This window comes from Cebidichthys violaceus, unplaced genomic scaffold (assembly GCF_023349555.1).
Source record: "Cebidichthys violaceus isolate CVI_PGR_0920_01 unplaced genomic scaffold, fCebVio1.0.p SCAF_11, whole genome shotgun sequence".
Taxonomy (NCBI): Eukaryota; Metazoa; Chordata; class Actinopteri; order Perciformes; family Stichaeidae; genus Cebidichthys; species Cebidichthys violaceus.
This window is the reverse complement of record NW_027176274.1, coordinates 8,865,702-8,886,742: the sequence shown is the minus strand read 5'-3', so window position 1 is coordinate 8,886,742 and position 21,041 is coordinate 8,865,702. Positions and strand designations below refer to the sequence as shown.

The 21,041-nt window shown below is 42.8% G+C and overlaps 1 protein-coding gene across 1 annotated transcript in view; it reads right to left on the bottom strand.

The window, feature by feature from the left end:
* myo10l3 (myosin X, like 3) overlaps nucleotides 1-21,041 on the bottom strand; it is a 49,380-nt gene that overhangs the window by 10,100 nt on the left and 18,239 nt on the right. The window contains exons 3-22 of the mRNA XM_068734035.1: nucleotides 19,509-19,667; nucleotides 18,342-18,529; nucleotides 18,071-18,205; nucleotides 17,727-17,851; nucleotides 17,600-17,613; nucleotides 17,386-17,470; nucleotides 16,778-16,884; nucleotides 16,403-16,532; nucleotides 15,257-15,375; nucleotides 13,435-13,581; nucleotides 12,149-12,249; nucleotides 11,715-11,781; nucleotides 10,998-11,090; nucleotides 9,970-10,038; nucleotides 8,049-8,131; nucleotides 7,833-7,941; nucleotides 6,458-6,538; nucleotides 4,615-4,739; nucleotides 4,254-4,368; nucleotides 1,335-1,441 (exon numbers count right to left, since the gene is read on the bottom strand). Of these exons, the coding sequence (XP_068590136.1) occupies nucleotides 1,335-1,441; nucleotides 4,254-4,368; nucleotides 4,615-4,739; nucleotides 6,458-6,538; nucleotides 7,833-7,941; nucleotides 8,049-8,131; nucleotides 9,970-10,038; nucleotides 10,998-11,090; nucleotides 11,715-11,781; nucleotides 12,149-12,249; nucleotides 13,435-13,581; nucleotides 15,257-15,375; nucleotides 16,403-16,532; nucleotides 16,778-16,884; nucleotides 17,386-17,470; nucleotides 17,600-17,613; nucleotides 17,727-17,851; nucleotides 18,071-18,205; nucleotides 18,342-18,529; nucleotides 19,509-19,667 (2,159 nt within the window). The remainder of the gene's footprint in view (nucleotides 1-1,334; nucleotides 1,442-4,253; nucleotides 4,369-4,614; nucleotides 4,740-6,457; nucleotides 6,539-7,832; nucleotides 7,942-8,048; nucleotides 8,132-9,969; nucleotides 10,039-10,997; nucleotides 11,091-11,714; nucleotides 11,782-12,148; nucleotides 12,250-13,434; nucleotides 13,582-15,256; nucleotides 15,376-16,402; nucleotides 16,533-16,777; nucleotides 16,885-17,385; nucleotides 17,471-17,599; nucleotides 17,614-17,726; nucleotides 17,852-18,070; nucleotides 18,206-18,341; nucleotides 18,530-19,508; nucleotides 19,668-21,041) is intronic.

Below are 21,041 nucleotides of genomic sequence, written 5' to 3'. Positions count from 1 at the left end.
GTGAACTGTGCAATGTTTAGAGTCTGATGGGCTTGTGCTGATCCATTGTGGCCGTGTGGGCTGCTGTGTTTAGCCCTGTGACTCAGCCCCATCACCCACACACTGCAGATGCATTGAATACACACACATATATAACAGTGCACACACACACACACACACACACACACACACACACACACACACACACACACACACACACACAAATACAAGTAACTTGAAAAAGGACCACACACACACTGCTCTGACTCTCTGACCCGTAGCCTGGCCTAGTCTCCACAGTAATCACTCCGTGGCCTCTGACTGGTCTCAGGACAGAGATAATGTTACATGTAATAATACAAAGGCTTTGCTTGGGTCTTTAGTGAACATCTCTTGCCTCTGTCTTTAGCATGAGTGCCTCTGAAGTGAAGGGAACTCACAACCTGAACACTGTCATCAGTCCCATTATACTCTCCCAACGGAGCCTTCAGAGGACTGTATGTGACATGATATGTTGTAGCACGCAGGCGCAATTAACATCCCTGAGGGTGTCTGCATGTGCACATTTTTGAACCGCAACAGAGATGGATGCCCTCCTGTCTGACAGGAAGAGTGGAGAGGGGGAAAACTTGCCGCTCAGGCAGAAAAAACTGAGATTTATTCTGTGAATAAAACAACATCGACCGCACGGAATCCATCTGCACTATATCTTTACACAAGTGAAATATTTGAGCCCAAGCCTCTATGTTTTTTTTTATGTCTGCACCATTACATCATATGGAAATATTCTAGATGTTATGTGCATCATTTTATACACATTCCTCCAACTGTGTAGGAATTACAGACCTTCAAAATAAAATTGTACCTTATACGTTATTGATAAACTGAGATCAAGTGATACAAAGTGCAGAATTATTATTTTGCAATCAGACTTTATGATTCCCCACTCCTGCTATAAGACTTTCTGGAGTACAAGAAGTGTGTAGGGAATTTCCTCCAACATTTTGCATGACAAATCTGGTATCATAGGAAACTTTTTTAATGTTTTGTAGATATGAACAATGTAATGCATGCATTTTTATTAATGACCGGCCCACCAGCAAGTCAACAAGTTTTATGAGTTGAAATAACTGTACATCTTTACTGCACTTGAGAATCTGGGAAGCAACTTCGGCACTGATCCTGTATAACCCACATAACACGCACACTGACAAGAGTATGCAAAGGCATGCACATATGAACCTAACCCCCCTTCAAAAACCACGCACACACAGCCTGTAAACCTCTATTACAAAACTAAACAATGACAACTGTCGCTGCCACTCAGCCCCCAACCCCCTCCTCCACTCACTCACCTTGCCACATAGCTGAGGATGTGGGCGCGGATCACCATGCCAGCCCTGCGCCGCACCTCTTCCCTCTCCTTCTCCAGCCTTTGCTCCAGGGCCTCCTTCAGGAACACCTGCGGGACGAGCAGCGCCACGGCCGACAGGGAGTGACAGAGACAGAGAGACACAGAGAGGGGGGGAGGTCAGGAAACCGGATGGGTTAGTTCCTCTTCTTGGTAAGGGCTGCAAAAAGAGGGCCAACAGAGATGTGAAGGGCCCCCCCCCCTGTTGTCTGTTGGCAGCACCCTGTGCCCACTGCAGAGGAAGCTGTGGTGCAGTTAAAGGCTAGGTGGCTAGCTGCTGCTCTCCCTGACTGCAAAGCGGAGCAGAGGGGAAAACTGGCACGGGGACTGCAGTGTTGCTGCTAATGCCGCTGCTGCTGCAGAGCCTCATTGTGTTCAGGCGTCCTTCCTGAATATTTCTCTACTACTACTGCTGCTGCTGCTGCTGCTGCGTTGGTAGCACGACTGACGTGCACAGGCAGAGAGGCACAGAGAGGTAGGGAGAGGAGGGATGGAGGGGTGAGGGGGAGGGATGGTGGCTGGTGTCCAGATAGAAGGCCACACCCCTCCTTGCTCTCGTGAAGGAAGGAGAAAAAGTTTAGTTAACCCTTTCCTCACTCCTGGAGACCTGAAGTTGGTACTGCTGGACAAATGACAGCCTACAGCTCCTCCTAGACTAAAACACTTAGACATAGAAATGAACAAAGAATGGTAACACAACATTATAAATCATCAGATTTATAATGTCTGACCACGTTAGCAGGCTGGGAGAACCAACCAGCTGTGTTATCTGGGTTTATGTGATAATGCGATAACTGTTGCTAGTCTGGAGGATCAACTGGGGGGGGGGGGGGGGGGGGGTTTGAGTGACTGTGTGTGTTTGTGCCCCAGATGTTCCACTAATCAAAGGATCCCACAGCTGCAGCCCTGCCTGCATCTGCAAAGTCTGTGAGAGGAGGAAGCTTCCTCTTCGTCCACATCCTTTCTGTAAAACAAATGTCTTGCAAACACACACACACACACACACACACACACACACACACACACACACGCAGGTCGTGCAACGTCACCCAAGCCCCTAATTCTGGGCAACACACTTCCTCTGCACACAATCAGAACGTACATAATTACACACAGATTGTTTCTCCAAAGGAAATGTAGCCCCCATCTGTCTCTGAGCCCCCTTTCCCACAACCCACACTACCCTAGCTCCCTGAGCCCAAAAATATTACGCTGCCATCAAAAACACAACCATGTGGACAGAATGACACAGACTAAAAAAAATAGTCTTGTTCTCCTTCTATTTCTATAGTTTACGGAGTGTAAAGTGAAACATCAGCAGAGGCAGCAAAAGGTCAAAATTCTGACCCTGGATGCGTAATGAAGTTGTATCCACACAGAGGAAACACGTATTTATCTCTCTGAAGTCTGTGATACACAGTGACTCCCGAGTTCTATACTATGTGCATGTGTGAAAAATGTAATATAGATAGGCATGTGCACATTAGTGGTTATGCTCTGGTTGTATACTCAATAAGAACCAACACATCAAACACATTAAACATTTCTGGTCTCGACGTGTATTTCAGCATGTGTGCAGCAGACACTATTCATAGTGTGCCAGCCAAATGGGGTATTACAGCAAATCGGTCGGACAAATTTGAATGTCTCAGTGATTTAACGGCTGCAGAGGAACCACAACTTAGAGCAGGAAGTAACAGTGGGACAAATGTGGATTTAGCTGATTTCAAGAAAGCCTATAAAACCGTGTTATTTATAACCCCTTTTTCTGCGGCGTAGAGGCCATCGATGCTGAGTTCAACATGAAGAAAAGAGGTTTCGCTGTCCAGAATCAAACTAGTCATTAAAGGTTAATCATTCAATGGGAGCGCAGAGAAAAAGAGAGGCCTTTGCCGAGGGGAGTTGATGATTGTTTGAAATAAAGAGGCCGAGAGAGAAAACGAGAGAAGATAAACTGTGTTGCAACAGATTAAGATCAGAACGCTACAATAACTTTTCTAAAAGATGAATGCGTGACTTTCCTCTAACCTCTGCAACACTTCATCACTGCCTCCAAATCACTCGCTGGGAGTTTAGTTTATTAAATCAACAGCTCAACGAGTGTCAGGAGGCCAACGCTCTTCCAGCTACAATAATGCTGCCTCAGGATTACCGTAAGCCCCGTGCTGGTTTACAGTTACAGTAACAGTTGTTGGTGTCGTTTTTTTTTTAAGGAGTAGTCATGTAACTCTGTAGTTGTCAACAGGAGAGCAGAAGATTGACCACAACCAGCCAGAAACATGTTTGGGACATGAGTCACAGTTTGGGCTGTCCAAACTGTGGCACACATTAACAGCTTGGGAATGACAGCAGCATGACTTCTTGAGGAAAAATCACCAGATTGACCCAATATGCTTAAAAACAGTTGAACACGTTTTCAAGAGCTTGACTGGTCCATCTTACAGGGAAACATATGTGTGGGTTTGCTCTTGTATTAATTACATTGTGAGGACAAATATCTGTTCACATGTGTTGCATTATGGGGAATCGTCTCCCATTTTGGAGACAGAATGCTGGTCCTTCCACATCACATTTTAGGGTTAAGACTTTGTTTTTGGATAATGTTGGGATATGGTTGAGGGTTAAGGGTTGGGGCTGGGTTTGGATAGTGGTTATGGTTACTGCTGTGAGTATCCAGGGCATGATAGTAAGTCAAAGCAATGTCCTCCTAAATGACAAAAACAAGTTGGGGCATATCTGTGTGTGTGTGTGTGTGTGTGTGTGTGTGTGTGTGTGTGTGTGTGTGTGTGTGCGTGTCTGTGTGTGTGTGTGTGTGTGTGTGTGTGTGTGTGTGTGTGTGTGTGTGTGTGTGTGTGTGCTCCACCTTTGTCTTCCCCAGTTGCCAATCTGTTTTGGCTCTGTCATGAAGTGTGAGAAGCTCCGAGCAGCTCTGCTTCTCATCGTCTGAGTGGATTGTGTTATTCAGGATCATCTTGTACCTGTGGAAACACACACACACACACACACACACACACACACACACACACACACACACACACACACACACACACACACACACATTTAGATTAACAGCAGAAGACAAATATTGGGAATTTCAGCACCTGAGAGATTGATTTTTGATTTGGCTTTTGCTGTTTTTTTCCAGTTGTCCAACATAATTCAATCACTTTTTAGATGACTCGTCAGCCTCAGTGTGTACAGTATTTTCTTGGTATTTTGCTGACCTGCTGTAGAAGTCCTGAAAGGTTCTACGGACGGGGAATCCAGCTCTACGGATCTTTACAGTTTCAAGCATCCCAGAGTATCTCAGCTGGTTCAGGACTACATCAGGATCAAACCGGTTGGCCTTCTGTAGATGACAAACAACATGAAAACTACAAACAACCAAAATGCCTATTCGTTCCTCTCAAATGAGAACAACACAAACAGTTCTATGCTTACAAGTCATTCTCAGCTATGCATTGAAAGTTCAGCACAATTGATGTTTTGATGAGTATCTGCGTGTGGAAGATACGAGACAGAAAAACACTTAAGGCAAATATAATCCTCCGCTGTTGAGCCCACACACCTACACAAACCATTCTTCTGCTGAGTCATGTTTAACTTGAACTAAAAAGTAAATTGCCATGGGGAGTACTATCATTTTACATTAACAATCAGGTTACTGCAAAGAAAACACACCCCATAAGAGATAAACACGAACAGTGTTAAACGAGACCTGGCCAACCGGGTAGGCCTTTCTTTCTGGAATAATCAGCTGCATTGTTCACAGATCTGTGTTACAGATGATCCTCAGGTCTGCTTATCAGAAAGCATCTGTGATATCTGCCGACTTACACTCCTACACAGGCTGCCTGACCGCTCACAGGGATCGCACGAAGGCCATTGTCCCCCAGAGGGCACGCAGTGCTGGATAAGCCCCACATAGGAGCACAGCATTCCCCAAATGTGTCACTCTAATTACGGGCTAATGCTACTATGCATGGAAACAGACACTTGGCTACAAAGGCAAGCTTGTATGTGTTAATGTTCATAATCAAACACACACACATAAATGTGCACCACTCTGAGCTCTGAACTCTGCTCTTTAGCAGAGGATTTAGGCAGCTGAAAGAGGTACGGCATGTTGACTTGTTTGAGCGACAACAAGCTGACCCTTCCCTCAGTGACATATTTTCCAAGGAGGGTGGGTGCATGTAAATCATACAAATACATTGTCCGTGGTGTCTGTTTGCATGCACGCAATCCTGTCATTTCTGCAGGATTAGCAGAGGCACGGCTTGTTCCATCTTGACCGACTGAGGCCAGGTGAGGAGCGAATGCAAGGCAGAGCCAGTGCGAGCAGGGGACGGGTGAGAGAGAGAGAGAGAGAGAGAGAGAGAGAGAGAGAGAGAGAGAGGTGAGAGAAGAAGACTGTGCAGTTTCAATGATAATACGTCAGCGAGAAGTGTGGCAGAGAAAATGCCACTGGATTACGAGCAGGCAGCTCAGTATCTTACACAGAGAAAACATATAGGAACATAATTCACCAATTCACCAACCATCTAATATCAGAAAATTGGATAACAGTGAAAGGGTTTGTAGTTATCTGGTAAAGAGCAGTCTAGGAATAGAGGCCTATTAAATAAACGTCCTCCATGGTTTCACTACAGCCACAGCACTGTGGTCTTATCTTGGCATTCCACTGATGCAGCCAGATCAGCAGAGCATCAGCCAAGCTGCTGCAGCTGGAGTGGCCAACTGTGACCTCTGACCTCCGGTAAAAGGGATAAAGTGGTAGGAATGTGCTGGTACGCAGCCCTTTTATTAGAGAAAGTACAATGGGAGTCTTTGCACCAAAGCATGAGAGCGGTATCAGTTTATTAGAAAAGATAATTTGCAGCAAAAATAAAAAGAATAGTTGCTTTTCAAGTGGAACATGTATCTGACTAAAGATTAGCTCTGGGTAATGGGAGCTATGAATAGCATCAACGAGGTTTAACTTTGCAGGCGCTGACTTTGACGAGACCTGGCAGGGTTTCTCACATTTTTTTTTTTTTTTTGTGTAATGCAATTTGCATGACCTACCTTGTCCATGTTTGGTTTGATGCAGCGTACAAAAAAGGGGTTGGAGGAACTTAGTGTTGCCATCAGGGAATGGAGAGAGTCCTGAAACACATCAGCAACAAGAGGGTTAAGATCAAGACAGCAGAGATTCTATGTAATTAAGTCATTCAATTCAGATATATTACTTTATGTCTATGCATGTGCTTCTCATCTTGTGGACAATAATAAAAAGAACCAAGAAAAGTTGAAATCCAGACAGGCCTGACTTTATTATTTGTTCAGTGCTTTGCGTGAGTGTGAGAATGTTGAAAGAAGACAGAATGAGAGATTGCTGCTTTAGAATCTGGAAAAATGTCACCTTAAGAAAGTAAGACTTTGAGGATAAAATTACACAAATTACATGGTAACATGAAGATTTTTGCAGTGGTTGCATGATAATCTACAAAGTAGAAATAAAAGTACATTTCTCTCTGAAATGTAGTAGAATAAAAGGTAGCAGACACTATAAATGCACCTCAAAATTCCACTTAAGTACAGTACTTGAGTAAATGTACTCCGCCACTGTCACAAGGCCTATTGTATTGTAGAATACATTTTCAGACGTTGCTTGAGTAAAAGTACCAATAAAACAATATAAAAAGTCCTAAAACAAGAAATGTTAAAATAAACGTGTATAAGTATTGTTGACAAAATGTATAAAAAGGTACAGAGTAAATGTGATTTGCTACTTTCTGTTTCTTTACTACTCAGTCCAACTCAGTCCATATAAACCATAACACACACACACACACACACACACACACACACACACACACACACATACACATGCACAAACTCACACACCGAGGACCCTTGAACCTTGCAGGCTATGTCAGCCTCGCTCTCCTCGCTGCCTCAGACAGGCTGTCTCCAGCGAGGCCTGGCCTGGCAGAACTGAGCATGATTGGCCCCTGGTTGGCCCCTCTCTGCCCAGCCATCAACCCTAATCCCTTGGCTTTAGGAACTGTAGCCCAGGCAGCCTGCCAAATCCTCCCCTGCTCCTTCTCTCCCCACTGCAGTTAGGACATGCTTAGATAAGCCCTCCACTGCCCCCCCCCCCCCCCCACACCGCCACAACCACATATTTTATACATCCCATCACCCATCATTCTCTGCAGATCAAAAACACTAGCAGCATTCTCCTTCCCCCTCTGTCTCTCCATGATTTCTGTTCTCCTTTTTTCGTCTGTGCCCTCGCGCTCACACTCATCATGCCAAGATAGACAGCCAAGAGTTAACAGGTTAAGTGATCCTCATATGCAGCAGCACATGGGAGACTATTAACTCGTTGTCTGTGATGACACAATCATGCGCTGAACTGGGAGTGACAGTTGAATCACTGAAGCTTCGGTCTCACCCTGAACTGAGAGCTGACGGTGGGCTTGCGTCGGGCCGTGCCCATCTTTAGGGTCTCGTCTCCATTTCTGCTACCGACGCGCTCAAAGAGGTCGTAGATGAAGTCAAGCCTGCAGACACACAGGGTGCAGAACAGGAGGCATGAATGTAAAAACTTGCATATGAACTGAATCATACAGGCGTGTGCTCAGCATGCTAGAGGACAAGATATGCTCACCTGCTGTCTTTGAGAATAAACAAGATGTCGTCTCTAAAAGTGTCTCTGTTCTTCTCCAGGATCCCACGCACATCATAAAGCACCTACAACAGACATGAAAACAAAAAAGTGAGTAAGCGCAGAGTGTGTATACATTTAAAATAAGCAGTACTAGAAATAAAGTTAAAAAAGAGAGCTATATAAAATATTAAATGCAACAACATAGTATAAAATATTCTACATGAGCAGACGTAATGGATTTGCAATTTGTTTCAGACTGATTTGCAGTGTTATCCAAATATAATCCAAGTTTATGATGACTCAAACTTTAATTAGAACTATTTGTATTCAAAGATGTCATAATTTCAAATGCTTACAGAGTTTAATGTCAATCAAGCACAGATTGGACACAATAAAGCAAATGAAGCTCATTTGTCTGAATTATTACGCACTATATTTATCTTCTGGAGGCTCATTATCCAGACTGGGTGATTAATGTTTTCTGATGATAATATTCACAAATTGTGACACGAGTGGGGGCTGTAAATGCATGTTTTGACACAGGGGGGCGGGCCAGCAGAGAGCCTCTATGTTAATGCATCACCTGTTGAGTTCTGTTCAGCCTTCATCTTAGCGACATGGCATTCCTCTGCATTGCCCTGACCCACATGTAATGCACTCTGAGTTTGTGTTTGTTGCTGGTTGCACGTTTGAAGGAAAATAAAGTATTTTATGCAAGAAAATGCATGGAAATAATAATAAAAAACAACTGTAATCTAATCACAGAAACATTTGTGTGCATATGTGTACATGAGCTTGTGTATTCACAGCTGTGTGTGGGTAAACTATAATCTGATAACAACCCCCACCCCCCCATTCCCAAGCCTTGAGGCTCATGGGAAGCCATGAGATACGAACTTGACAACACAAGTATTTATAAATTACAGGCACACTAATTACACTCCACTCCCCTCACATTGGACTTGTACAATAGGCTGTCTGTGTTTGTCACTTTCAGGTTCAGTTAACTAGGATGGTCTCATGATGCAACAATGAGACAAAGGAAATGAGGATTTACCCTTACAAAAAGCGCAAAATCTTACAGGTGCACAAACCATGCAAACACTGAATCCTCAAAAAGAAAATACAGTCCATCTGAAATGCTGTATTTGCAAAGTGGCTTCTTTGCATTCTTGCTTTTCAACTCCTGAGTTCACGAGGTGTGGTGAGTTTTTTTTGTTGTTGTTAAAGTTCACGTCCGACAATGAGAACCCCCCCCCAGCATCCCCGGCACCACGCTGATAATCAAATCAATGGGAGGACGCTACTATTTCCCGCTGAACTCACAGCACAGTTTCAGATAACAGAAGGAGCTTTCAGAGAGGCGACTGAAATCCCCAGAGAGACAAACTGGAGAGAGAGAGAGAACAACTGGTTGGCCTGCCTGTCCTCTCTGGACCAAGTCATTACCATAAACATCCATGCCAGGCTTGTGACTGAGCTGCCACACTCACACTGAGGAGACCTTGTCTGAGCAGGGCTTCATGAGGCCATCCACCCCACCACACACACACACACACACACACACACACACACACACACCGACATCCCCCCTGCCCTATTCACTCTCTCTCTCTCTCTCTCTCTCTCTCTCTCTCTCTCTCTCTCTCTCTCTCTCTCTCTTCCCTGATCTCTTTGACTTGCTCTACACTTCCTTTCGGAGTAATCTCTGCTTATCGTGTAAGCAAAGGAAGGAGAGGACGACAGTGAAGCAGTTTCTCCTGACTCAGGGAAAAGTTGATTTTTTTTGGCAAAGAATGCTCTGCTGCCCGTCCAACAGCTACCTCACGTCCCCAACACACTTGTTCAGGAAGCAGTGGGAACCTGGTTTTTGCCCTGTATCTGTGCTTTTCTGTACGTGTGTGCGAGTGTTGCTAATTACCTCTCCAGCGTAGTGCTTGATGCCAAACTGGTGGACGGTCACTCTGGGCTTCACATAGTATGGGTTTGTCTGAGGGAAAAAAAAGACAAAGAGACCACTGACTTTTAGAAATGCTGTTCATGTGCTTAATCAATGATAATCAAATCAAGCAGAGTACATAGCTAGGAGGAGTTCAGCTGTGAGGTCAGTAACACATTGAGGGCGACAACTAATGAAGATTGCCATCAAATCACCCTCGTTTTTATAACTTATTTTTATTTCTCTAAACTGATGCATTTTAGAAATGTGGAGAAACTTTGTTTGAATAACATGAACTGCCTCCTGGGCACCTTTGCTGCACTAGTTTGAGACCAAAGAAATGAGGGTTGATTTATAGCTTTTTGACAGCTGCCTATCACTCTATTTTATTTGGTGTTACATTTTAATTGAATGTGCTTTTGTGTCTGTTAATTTGACTAAATATTTAAAAAAAATTAAATTGCAATTACGCAACACTGAGAAAAAGCTAGATAATTTTTGCATTAATAATCAGAATTGCTGTCAATTAATTTTAACATTTTCTATAAACATCAACCAATCAAGTAATTGACTAATGATTTCAGCACTAATCAAGTTGCCTGCATGAAGTGACAAAGCTAGTCCTTCCAACTAGGTCTCACTTTAGACCTCTTCTGTTTTTTCCATGAACCATAGAAATCCCTGCTGGGTTTTCTGAGGACACTCTTTTCTCCTGCACACAATGCTCATCAGTCCCTGAGAATGGCTGATCACATTTCAGCATTGTTGTGTTTGCATGTGAGAGCGCTCGGGGGCGTGTACAAGTGCTGCACAGACGTTCAACCCTTCACCGAAGTCAACAGGCGATTCATCGGCCCAAAGAGAGGTTTAACTCTTTGGGGTTGTCCGAGCTGGTGGGGGGTGGAGGCGTTTCTTCAGCTTCGGTGGAGGGTTATGGGTCATTTTTATGTCTTTGTGAGGGTCTCCTCGGCATGTGTGAAAGATGTTTTCACGTGTGCGTGTGGACTCACTGCGTGTCGGCTGTGTAGTTTCTCCAAAAGGGTGTAGTCCGTGCCTTTGGGGAAGCGACTTTCTTCATTGATAAGAGCCAACATGCCCAGCTTCTAAAGGGGAGACAGACAAGAGGAGCAGGGAGGGTTAAACACAACGCAGTCATGATGAAACTAGTTATAATCCTAGTGGGGCACATCTGGCAGCTTTTATCATAACAATACGTACAGGAAACAGCATAAGAATTCATTCAATTTTCTTTCTTATTTACGAAAAGAAGGTTCACTGAGCAGGCATGGTGTTTGGCAGCAACACCAAACAGTTACACATAGTCATACTAATACAGCAGAAATCCTCTTATAAAGGGCCATCAAGTATAAGTAGGGATAAAATGTTCTAGTGTAGTCATTTTTGCTTCCCCTAAACCTTACCCCAACGTTTGTGATATTGACCCAGAAACCTTTCAGACAAAAGCCCACCTCTGTAGACGCTCATTTTTCACCATCATTAGAACTATGGTGGTAAAATAATACAAAACGTCTTCATGCTTCACTTCAACCATACCTCCAGCCACTGACTGGTGTACATTACTGTGCACACAGCATGCAAAGTGAGACTGTATAAAGACAGAGTAGGAGATGGAGGTCAATGTAAGCACAGTGTGGCATCTAGGTCAGTACGCTCTGGCTGGCGGTTAGCGGTCGACTCCGGTGGTGACTTTGCTCTCTCTGGGTTACCTTTTCTATGAGATCCAGACACTCTGCGTTATCCATCCAGTCTATGGCCTCCCACTGGATCCCCTCCCTGAGAGGACAAAGACACACACACACACTCACTCACCATGTATATATACAAATATAAACAACTATGAAGACACAATGGCTGTATTGTCCAGCATGAGCATGTGATGAAATGAGCCATGTCCAAGCTGCTGGCTCATTATACAAGAAAACAACTGTCTGGGCAAGAAACTGAGCCGATCCCCAAACTCTGGCAGTCTGCCTGTATCGCCGTGAGGAGGCCCAACCCCCGACCCCCATCCGCAGCTGTATCTGTCTGTGGGACAGTCTCCAGCAGTCTTGTTTTGTTTTTCACTGTATTCACCAGCAAACAAGCCCCATCTGAAGACATGGATGTCTCTAATTGTTTAGTTATGGATAAACATCTTTACCTGTTGTACTCCAGTTGTTCCAGCGAGAAGATGTGCTTGTTGAAATACTCCTGGAGTTTCTCGTTGGCGTAGTTGATGTTAAACTGTTCAAACCGGTTCACCTACAGGATGGAAGAGCACGATTTAAAAGACAGTTCTGTCACTTAAAGATCCCCTTCAGACATGCTTTAAGACAAATAAAATATTCTGCTTTGATTAATAGTTAGTTTTTACCACTGTAATATTCAATTATTGTGATAAAAATTCATAAAATCACATCTTCTCTGTCTCCCTAATTGAAAAATCCAAAATCTATGAACATCAAATGTTTTTTCTACAGAAGTTTTTCTCCTGTTTCAGAGAAAAGTCCATCCTCAGTGTTTATGCACTGGAAGTTTTGCGTTTTCACACCACAGTTCTGTAAGTTGCATATTCTGATGTCACAAAACCCTGCCGGTAAAGTGATCTCCTTCTCTTTTAAAGTTATAAATTTAACAAAAACATCTTCACGTATCATTTATTTAGTAGTTTAACCCCCCATAACTTTTACAATTAATCTGCTTGATCAGGACTCTGTGGTGTGGTTTGATCAGATTTGATTGACAGTGAAAAACAACACACCAACTGTTATCAGATTTTTGACTCAAAACATTGCCTAATCCTGTTATCAAAGTAGAAAAAAAGTGGCACACTATCAAAGCAGACAATGTCTGTGCGGCTTCATAATTTATCAAAATATTCTAGTGCTATTTTTGTAAACGAGTGTGACATTCCCATTTTTTCTTATTTTTTAAAAACAATATACAATGCTAATTTTCAGGTTCATACTTGTATTTTGGGATTCTAATAGAACATGTTTACATGTTTAATGTTCAAAAAACACATTATTGTTCTCCTACTGTCTGTCTGAATAAACCTGTATTCATCCTCTGTCTGAAACGCTCAGTTTTAGCGCCTGTCTCTTTAAGCCCCCTCCTGAAAAAACCCAGTCTGCTCTGATTGGCTTGTGTGGAAAATATGGTGCACCTTTGCAAAGGTAGTTTTGAAGCTGTGTGTGGAGATACTCTGTATATTCCAATGAGCCTGCATGTGACACAGGAAGGGGATCCAAATCTGAATGGCTTGTTGACTCACATGTTTTATGATCCAGGCAAACCACAAAAAACGGACTGGGTTGACTTATTTCACAGTTTGTGGGTTGGTAGGCACTACAGATACCCAAATGTAAGTGCTTAAGCACTGACAAAGTGATTTGTTTTCATTATGTGTCCTCTTTAAAAGCTTAAATTAGACAAGTGAACTTTCACCTCAAAGTTCTCAAAGCCGAAGATGTCCAGGATGCCGATGGACTTGAAGTTGTCTTTGCCTTTGATCTTCTGGTTGATCCTCATTATGATCCAGGAGAAACACTGAGAATAAAGTGCCATGGCAACCGAGTCCCGCGAGTCCACCGCCTGCAAATCATGACATGGTATGTGTCTTAAACACAACATACAGTTCATCACTGTGTAGGTTTCATCAGTTCTGTCAGATGGCAGATAAAAACATGATTGAATGTGATGTGGTGTGTGAGGCCTCGGTCGGGTGTCTATAAAACAAGAAGTGTATTTTGTCAGCGTCTGTCTGCAAACGGCAGGTAAGGAACGGTCTGTTGTCACAATAGACGGCGTCGTTCATCACCTACATATCTTAAGAGTGACGCACCAGAGGCAGTATTTGTTGTTCTATTTCACAAATCCAGTGAAAACAAAGACAAATGTACAAACATGCTTTTGTAGATGATCGTCTCTAGTTTTTGTTTTTTTTAAACTCTGCACCAGGAGATGACACATATAACTTTCTTCTTACAAACTCCAGAAAAGAGAGTAAGTGGACTTTGAGTAATAATTATAACATCATAATCTATCTAATCGACTCTACTTGATTGATTAATGAGGTAGCTGTTGTAATTTGTGACAAACTCCCCTAATTTAGCTCTCCACACAAGACAAACAAATTAGAAAATATGACCAAAAAAAACAAAAAAAACATTAGACACAGCTCTGATTTTCTCCAGCTGCCGTGAAGTCGGCCTTTCAGCCAGACAGCATCCGTGTGCGAACATAAAAAAAGGCTTGAGCTTGCCAGCTACACTTCCTCCACGGACATTGTGCTTGAATTGAAAACAAAACAAGACTGTCGCGGTGTGTACAGTATTTGGGGCAACAATGCTCCTGGGCTTTTTTCAGTAATCCATCATGCCCCGTCACCTCTTGCAACTAATGGGTGTGAACAGAGCGCTGGTGGCTCCAGGATCTCCGTCACAGCGGTGAGAAGAATGGCTGTTTGTCTAGGATGGCGGGGGAGAGGGGCTAGTGCAGGCAGTCGCGGGGTGAGTGACCCCTGGCCGCTGTGAGAAGAAGCCATTCTTACAGAGTCCAGGACTGGAATAATGAACTCTATTAAGACACAAGCTGCTTCAAAAGGCCAGGCAGAACAAGCAGCAGAAGGGTGACAGCACAAGGTCTTTGTCTGGTGATGAAAAGTAAAGGTCTGCTGCATATTCGCTGATATTTATGCATATGAGGTGGCTGAAAGCTTGAGCTCAGCCAAAAAGGATTGTGTCATGCGTCAGGATGTTCTTGTGGCGTATGGTGAATAGGATAACACACACAGATACAGACTTGTGAAATATTCACATTAATTACAGAGCACGACGTGGACATGTGGAGCTGGGAGAGAGTTATTACACCGACGTCTTGGTGCTCGGCTGCGCTGCCTCCAGAGGAGATAGACTCTCGCTTCACCCTCAGTCATTGGCTCTATTGTGCTTTTGACTCAGATCGCTATCACGATGGGTTTATTGTGCCAGGAATCTGGCAGACAAAAAGCAGGAAATGGCTGGGAGTCACGCAAGGGATCTGGAGAAGCATGTGGGGGGAGAGCGACGGAGAAAGGCTGTGTGTGTGTGTCACCAAGACAAGGGGAGGGAGAGGGGGCAACAAACAGGCATCTACTGTATGTTTCAGTGTCTTTAATTCAAGCAAAAAAGACAGTGTAGACGTCTGAACAATCCCTAAATTCTGGGATATAACGGAGCTGTGCTATGCTGTTTGATTCCTGAAACGAGAAGTTTGGATGTGTCGTTACCTGCTCCACAGTGAGCGGTGAGCAAATCTCCTCTCCTCTGAGGATCATGGAGCGTTGGGTCAACACCTCTGAAAGCTGGAAGGAGTCCAGGCCAAGCAGCTCGCTGACATTACTGACAACTGAAACACACATATATAAACAAATGTCTCAGGTGTAGTGTATATATAGCGTTCAGGTGTCTCCTATTCATGTCAAACAACAGATGTGACACATAGCCTGTGATCCTATACAGTCTATAGGTAACTCTGCTCTGCTGGCTGGGTTGTAGTTCTCTGCTGTCACTGTAGTTGACTGGTTCTTTAGAAAAGAGGTCAGACACAGCAAACAAAGGAGCCTTGAGCTCATGTTACAGCCTGTTCAGAGCTGTCTGCTAGTGCAATGTCAATCAAACTCAGGGGCATGAGGAGTACAGCAGAGTTGGCCCAACATCTAATTATCGGCTTAGAAAATTTAGTTTTTTTACAATAATCCAACAGGAATGATTGGTTATTTTAACTGGACCTTGCTTTCCCACTAAAACCCAAATGTTCCCTGTTTGTCCGTGGATACATTTTGTATCCAGCTTTTCAAAGCTATGTATCCAGTTTCCTCAAACACACATTTCCCTAACATTGCCATTATGTTTAGCGCGTTCGGTTAAATTAAAAGAAATCTGTCTGGTTACCAAAGCACCGTGCTCACACGATTAAAAATACTTTGGTTTTCAAAGGGAATGAGTAACTTTAGATTATCTGTAATTTCCAAATCATTTCATAATGATTTCCTACTTAGTGTCCTATAAATAACTAGTCATTTAGTATTAATTACAGGGGGAACAGGAATTTCCTTCTAGGATTTGCTCCATTTAAACCCAAGTAAATATACATTTAGTACTTAAAACTTTCATACCTGTTGACAAATCTTTTAATCAGTGTCTAATAATATATTATTAGTTCAACTAATAACAATTTCCTAGGAAATGACTAAGAAATAATTCAGAAATTACAGAGGTAAAACATTCTCATAATTTCTTATTTTAACTTATCTGTCCCCTTTGTCTCTGTCTCCACAGTTTTAACAGTGGTACAGATGGAAGATGTGTATACCAGGATTAATATAACATACTCTGTGTAGTAGATCTATTATCCTCTTAATTCCTTCTCCTACCCCCTTTGGAAGTGATCTGAGCTCCACCAGCAGTCATGAATTCAATGTTTCCCATCTGGAGGACAGCCGACAGCAACTTGAACACGTCTCTGATCTCCTCCTCAGTGAACTCCATCACGTTCAGGGCCTCCTGCAACACAACACAGACAAAGTTAGACAACATTTACCTAGAAACACACTCGTCCCATGCAATATGTGACAGCAGTTAAATCTTTTTTTAAAACACTTATATGAACATAACAGATAATGTTCCTCCAAAGCCAAAGAGTCTGTCTTATGAGACGTTATCACACTCATGATAAAGACTTATAGCGCCCTCTGGGGTTCAAACAAACTACTTACACTAACCAGATTTCCCTCTCATCTTGTCCTTACCATCACACTTTCAAAGAGCTGCTTGTCATCCAGACTGCCGTCCTGAACGCAGCCTGACTGGCTGAGGTAGTGATGCGACTCAGGGCCCTCTGACAGGAGGTACATGTCTGCAACACACAGACACGAGGAAACTCACACTAAAATACAAATATGTGACGCATTCATGCCTAACAGTGTGAAAAAGCATTTAATCATATAGATGCAGAGGTTTCTATCACAGCTAGAGAAATATGTTTCAAAAGATAAACAATTCTAGTCACTGCATAATGATCTTAAGCTGCACAAATTATTTAGTTGCTAACCTCAACCTTTTCCTGTGAAAAGGTTCTCCTTTTGTATCTGTTTGTTCAAAATGTGGATTTGTTTTTATCATATTTTATATGTAATCTTTTATAAAACTTCAGGTGGAATGCCTATTAAATTACAATAAAGCATTTCCTTAAGAGCTTTTATTAAGAGCTTAAGAGCTATTTTGTATAACTCTGATATTTTAGGCACATGCTATCAGTAATAAGGGGTTGAGTGTATGTTTAAGTGTTAGTACCCAGGAAAACCTGTGATTTTTGGAGTCTATGTTGGTCAAAAACTGTGTATTCTTTTACACAAACCTCTGTGGTCTTTGTCTGCTCCTGCTAACAGAGCGTAGAAAATGTGGTAGTTCCTTTCGCCAGGATTCTGTCGAACAACGCGGTTCTTGAAAAGAGAAGAAGGTTGGAAGAAAATATTAAAAGTATGTCATGAGAGAATAGATTTTGATGATGAATGAAAAATTCAACTTGTTGATCTCAGTCGCTGCTACCAAATGTTTCAACACAAACTTACCTTTTCCAGCAAATCTGATAATTAAAAGTCAAGGAGAACAATGAAAACGTACAACACGTCCTCTGAAACAGACACTATGGACATGTGATTTCTCTAAAGTATATCTAAGTGAACCGTTGAAGGATACAGTCAATGATGCATCCTCCCTGAATGTTTCCGTTCTGGGAAAAGTGAAGCTGGATAAACTTCCCAAAGCGACTGGAGTTATTGTTGTACACGGTCTTTGCATTCCCAAAGGCTTCCATGATGGGACTGCAGAGAGTGGAAATGCAAATTACTAAATTCAGGGGTTTTGATGGGAATGTAAAACAAAAATATTTCAATTTCAAAGAGTAACAAGATTCATTAAACAAACGCCTAAACATATCAACATATGCAAGTAATGCAGGAAAATAACAAAGTAAACATGGTTATTGCTCTTACACTTTTATAATGTAAAGATAGGAGGCGTTGACTCTATTCAAACAGTACCTGCTCTGGACGAGAGCCTGCTCCACCCTGGTGGTCCTCTCTGACAGAGGAGTGCCTGCTGAGTTTTGACTCATCACAGAGAGAAACTTCAGCAGCAGCTTGGTGCTCTCCGTCTTCCCGGCTCCACTCTCCCCACTGAAGGTACAAAGACAAAGAAGGATCTATCAAACCCGTTTAACTTCTGATGTCCACGAGGAGTTTCTAAATGCTATATGTTCATGGATTTGTTTCTAATACTTTTGTCATAATTGTATTAAATGTGGATCCTCACCTGATGAGAACACACTGGCTGTCGTGTCTCTTCCACAGACAGCGGTAACACTCGTTGGCCACGGCAAAGATATGAGGAGGCAGCTCCCCCATCTGGTGTTTGCTGTACAGGTTGACTGCGGTGCCGTCATACAGGCCCACTATCTGCTTGTAGGGATTCACTGCCGCCAGGATCGAACCTATGTTGGTCTGAGGGAAATGATAAAGCAGACAGATGTTTGAGGGAGGAAGAGGAAATGAGAGAGGAAGACACAGATTATCAGTGAAAGATGACAGAATACACACATAGTATGAAAGGATCAATTGTATTTTACACTAGAATTTGCAACTTTTACATCTTGTACAAACATTGCACTTCTGCATGAGATTTACAGTATAATTATTTAACACTACAAGTTCTGTAGATTCACCTAGTTTCCTGTGTAATAATCTTAAAATACTGCAGATGGCCTAGTTTGCACTGAGGCTGGTAGTATTTTAGAATCCATCGCTTCGCTTGGGTAATCGCTTTGGGGAGTGCTCAACAAAAGTGTGTTTGTGGGTCATCTTTCCACAATGATATCGTTCTGCGACGCCATGCAGACGGACCAGCACAAACCCTCCGAGATCAGATTAGGAGATAGGATTTCAAAAAAAAAAAAAATAGTTACCATGTGACTGTGTGCAATGATTATTTTAATAAAGCCTGGGTAGTGTTTCAAGAAGACCTCAGTACCCTGCTGTGAAAATAATCCTGGGAGTGAGACAGGGTCAAACAAACACATCTGAAATCTAAATACTCTTCAGTGCATTCCATAATTATGATATTTAGTATTGTTATCTTTGGTCTGCCTCGCTTGCTTCCAATAAAGTTAGTTTTAATAACTTATTGCCCTCTGACAAGCCGCCCAAAAACTGTGTGTAAACTTCTTTTACCATGTTGTTGTTGCGTTGCATTTGAAATTAAAAAAAAATTCACACCATAAACGGATATCTCCGGTTGATGTTTTTGATGGTTGATTTTAGATTTCTTACACTTTGAAATCTCTGTCTAGCTGCGCTGAACATCCAGGTTCCCAGAAACATGAAAAATACACCCCTGACCAGAACAATAGGCCCACAGCTTCCAGGTACATCATGGTGGTACACAGTAAATGCGCTCACAGATCAAGACAGTGTGGTGCCTTACATAGATGTTGTCTTTCTGGTAGCGCAGGAAGAGGTTGTGCATGATGGCAGCTTCATGCAGCTCTGCCAGTGTGGACATGTCCTCAACTCCATGGATGCTGCTGGGGTGCATCGGGTACACCGTCTCCCTGTTCAGCTCCGCCGTCTGGAGGTAGATCACCTGGAACAACACACACGTCCAAAAAGTTTTCACAACCCTGTATGTCTGTGCTTGAATAAGCTGAACCGGCAGTCTGCATAGCATGAACATGCATCATTTGGTACAATTAACAATTAACAGACTGGAATGGAAGGACGGCAGTTGAATACATTCAAGCTGTAACTAACATTTTATGAGCCATCATCTGTTGTTTTTATTCAGCCAATTCATCGTCTAGTGTATAAAATGTCTGAAAATAGTGAAAAGACCATAACAATGTTCCAGTATCCAAAATACCCAAATATTCAGTTTTAAGTGATTTCATGTTTTTATTTAATAAATTAATCTACGGTTTATCGATTTAAGCTTTCCACCAAGAAACTCTTTCGCCATAGTGATACGCCGACCAGATCCTGGCACATATTATTAAGTGATCAATGTAATTAGAGGATGACGGCATAAACAGCAGCCACGCTCATGAAATATATGACCTTTGCAGCGCGATGCGGTGCCTGCCAGCCGTGCAATTATCAAAATTGTTGACGATCAACAGATCAACATATAATTTCAATACAACACCACAGTCAAGGTGAACTGCACCGTATATATATCTTAAATACTAAAAAAATGAATTTATGCTCACTTTTAGTAACTCCCATCACAGCTGACAAGTCCTACTATACAGTCACACAGCCTCAGGGTCTGAACAGCACGTATGCAGAAGAAGGGCAGGTCGACACGTTTACACACATATGAATCTCTCTTCTGTTCTATTGTACTGTGGCCGTGGCGCTGCATGCATAATTGACAGCAGATTCCACCCATGATACAGAAATAACTGGGGTCAAAATGACAGGTGGAGTCCCTGATGTGTGCCTGTCTGTGCGTGCTGCAAAGCATACCTGACAGCTAGAGAACCACCCCCCCCCCATAGCAACATAGCTCCACAGAGAGCCTCACAGACTTACTGGCTATCAGAAATCTAATGGAAGAGACACGAGAGAAGAGAACAGACACACTACAACTGTGCTGGTCACTTGATGGGAAGCACTGTTTGGATCAATACTGATGGACAAGGAGCTGGGGGTTGTGGTGTCCGAGTGCATTAATTCTGGCTCTTTGTGTCCCAGTTGGGAGCAGACACTGGTTTTCACAGAAGTGCTGAGTCAGCACGGGGGGGCTGCTGGGAAAAGCTGCTGCGGTTTGTATTTTAAAAACTGTAGTAGTGATTAATTGCATTGATATGTACGTGTGGATTCCATCTTTTGTGAATCTGTATAAAAGTGTGTATCTCACGTATGTGAGTTGATGGCCATTAGAGTATGGGCGTACGCTGGGGCCATAGCACAATAACAATGCAGTCATCAGTGGGTTGCTACATGTTTTTGTGGTATT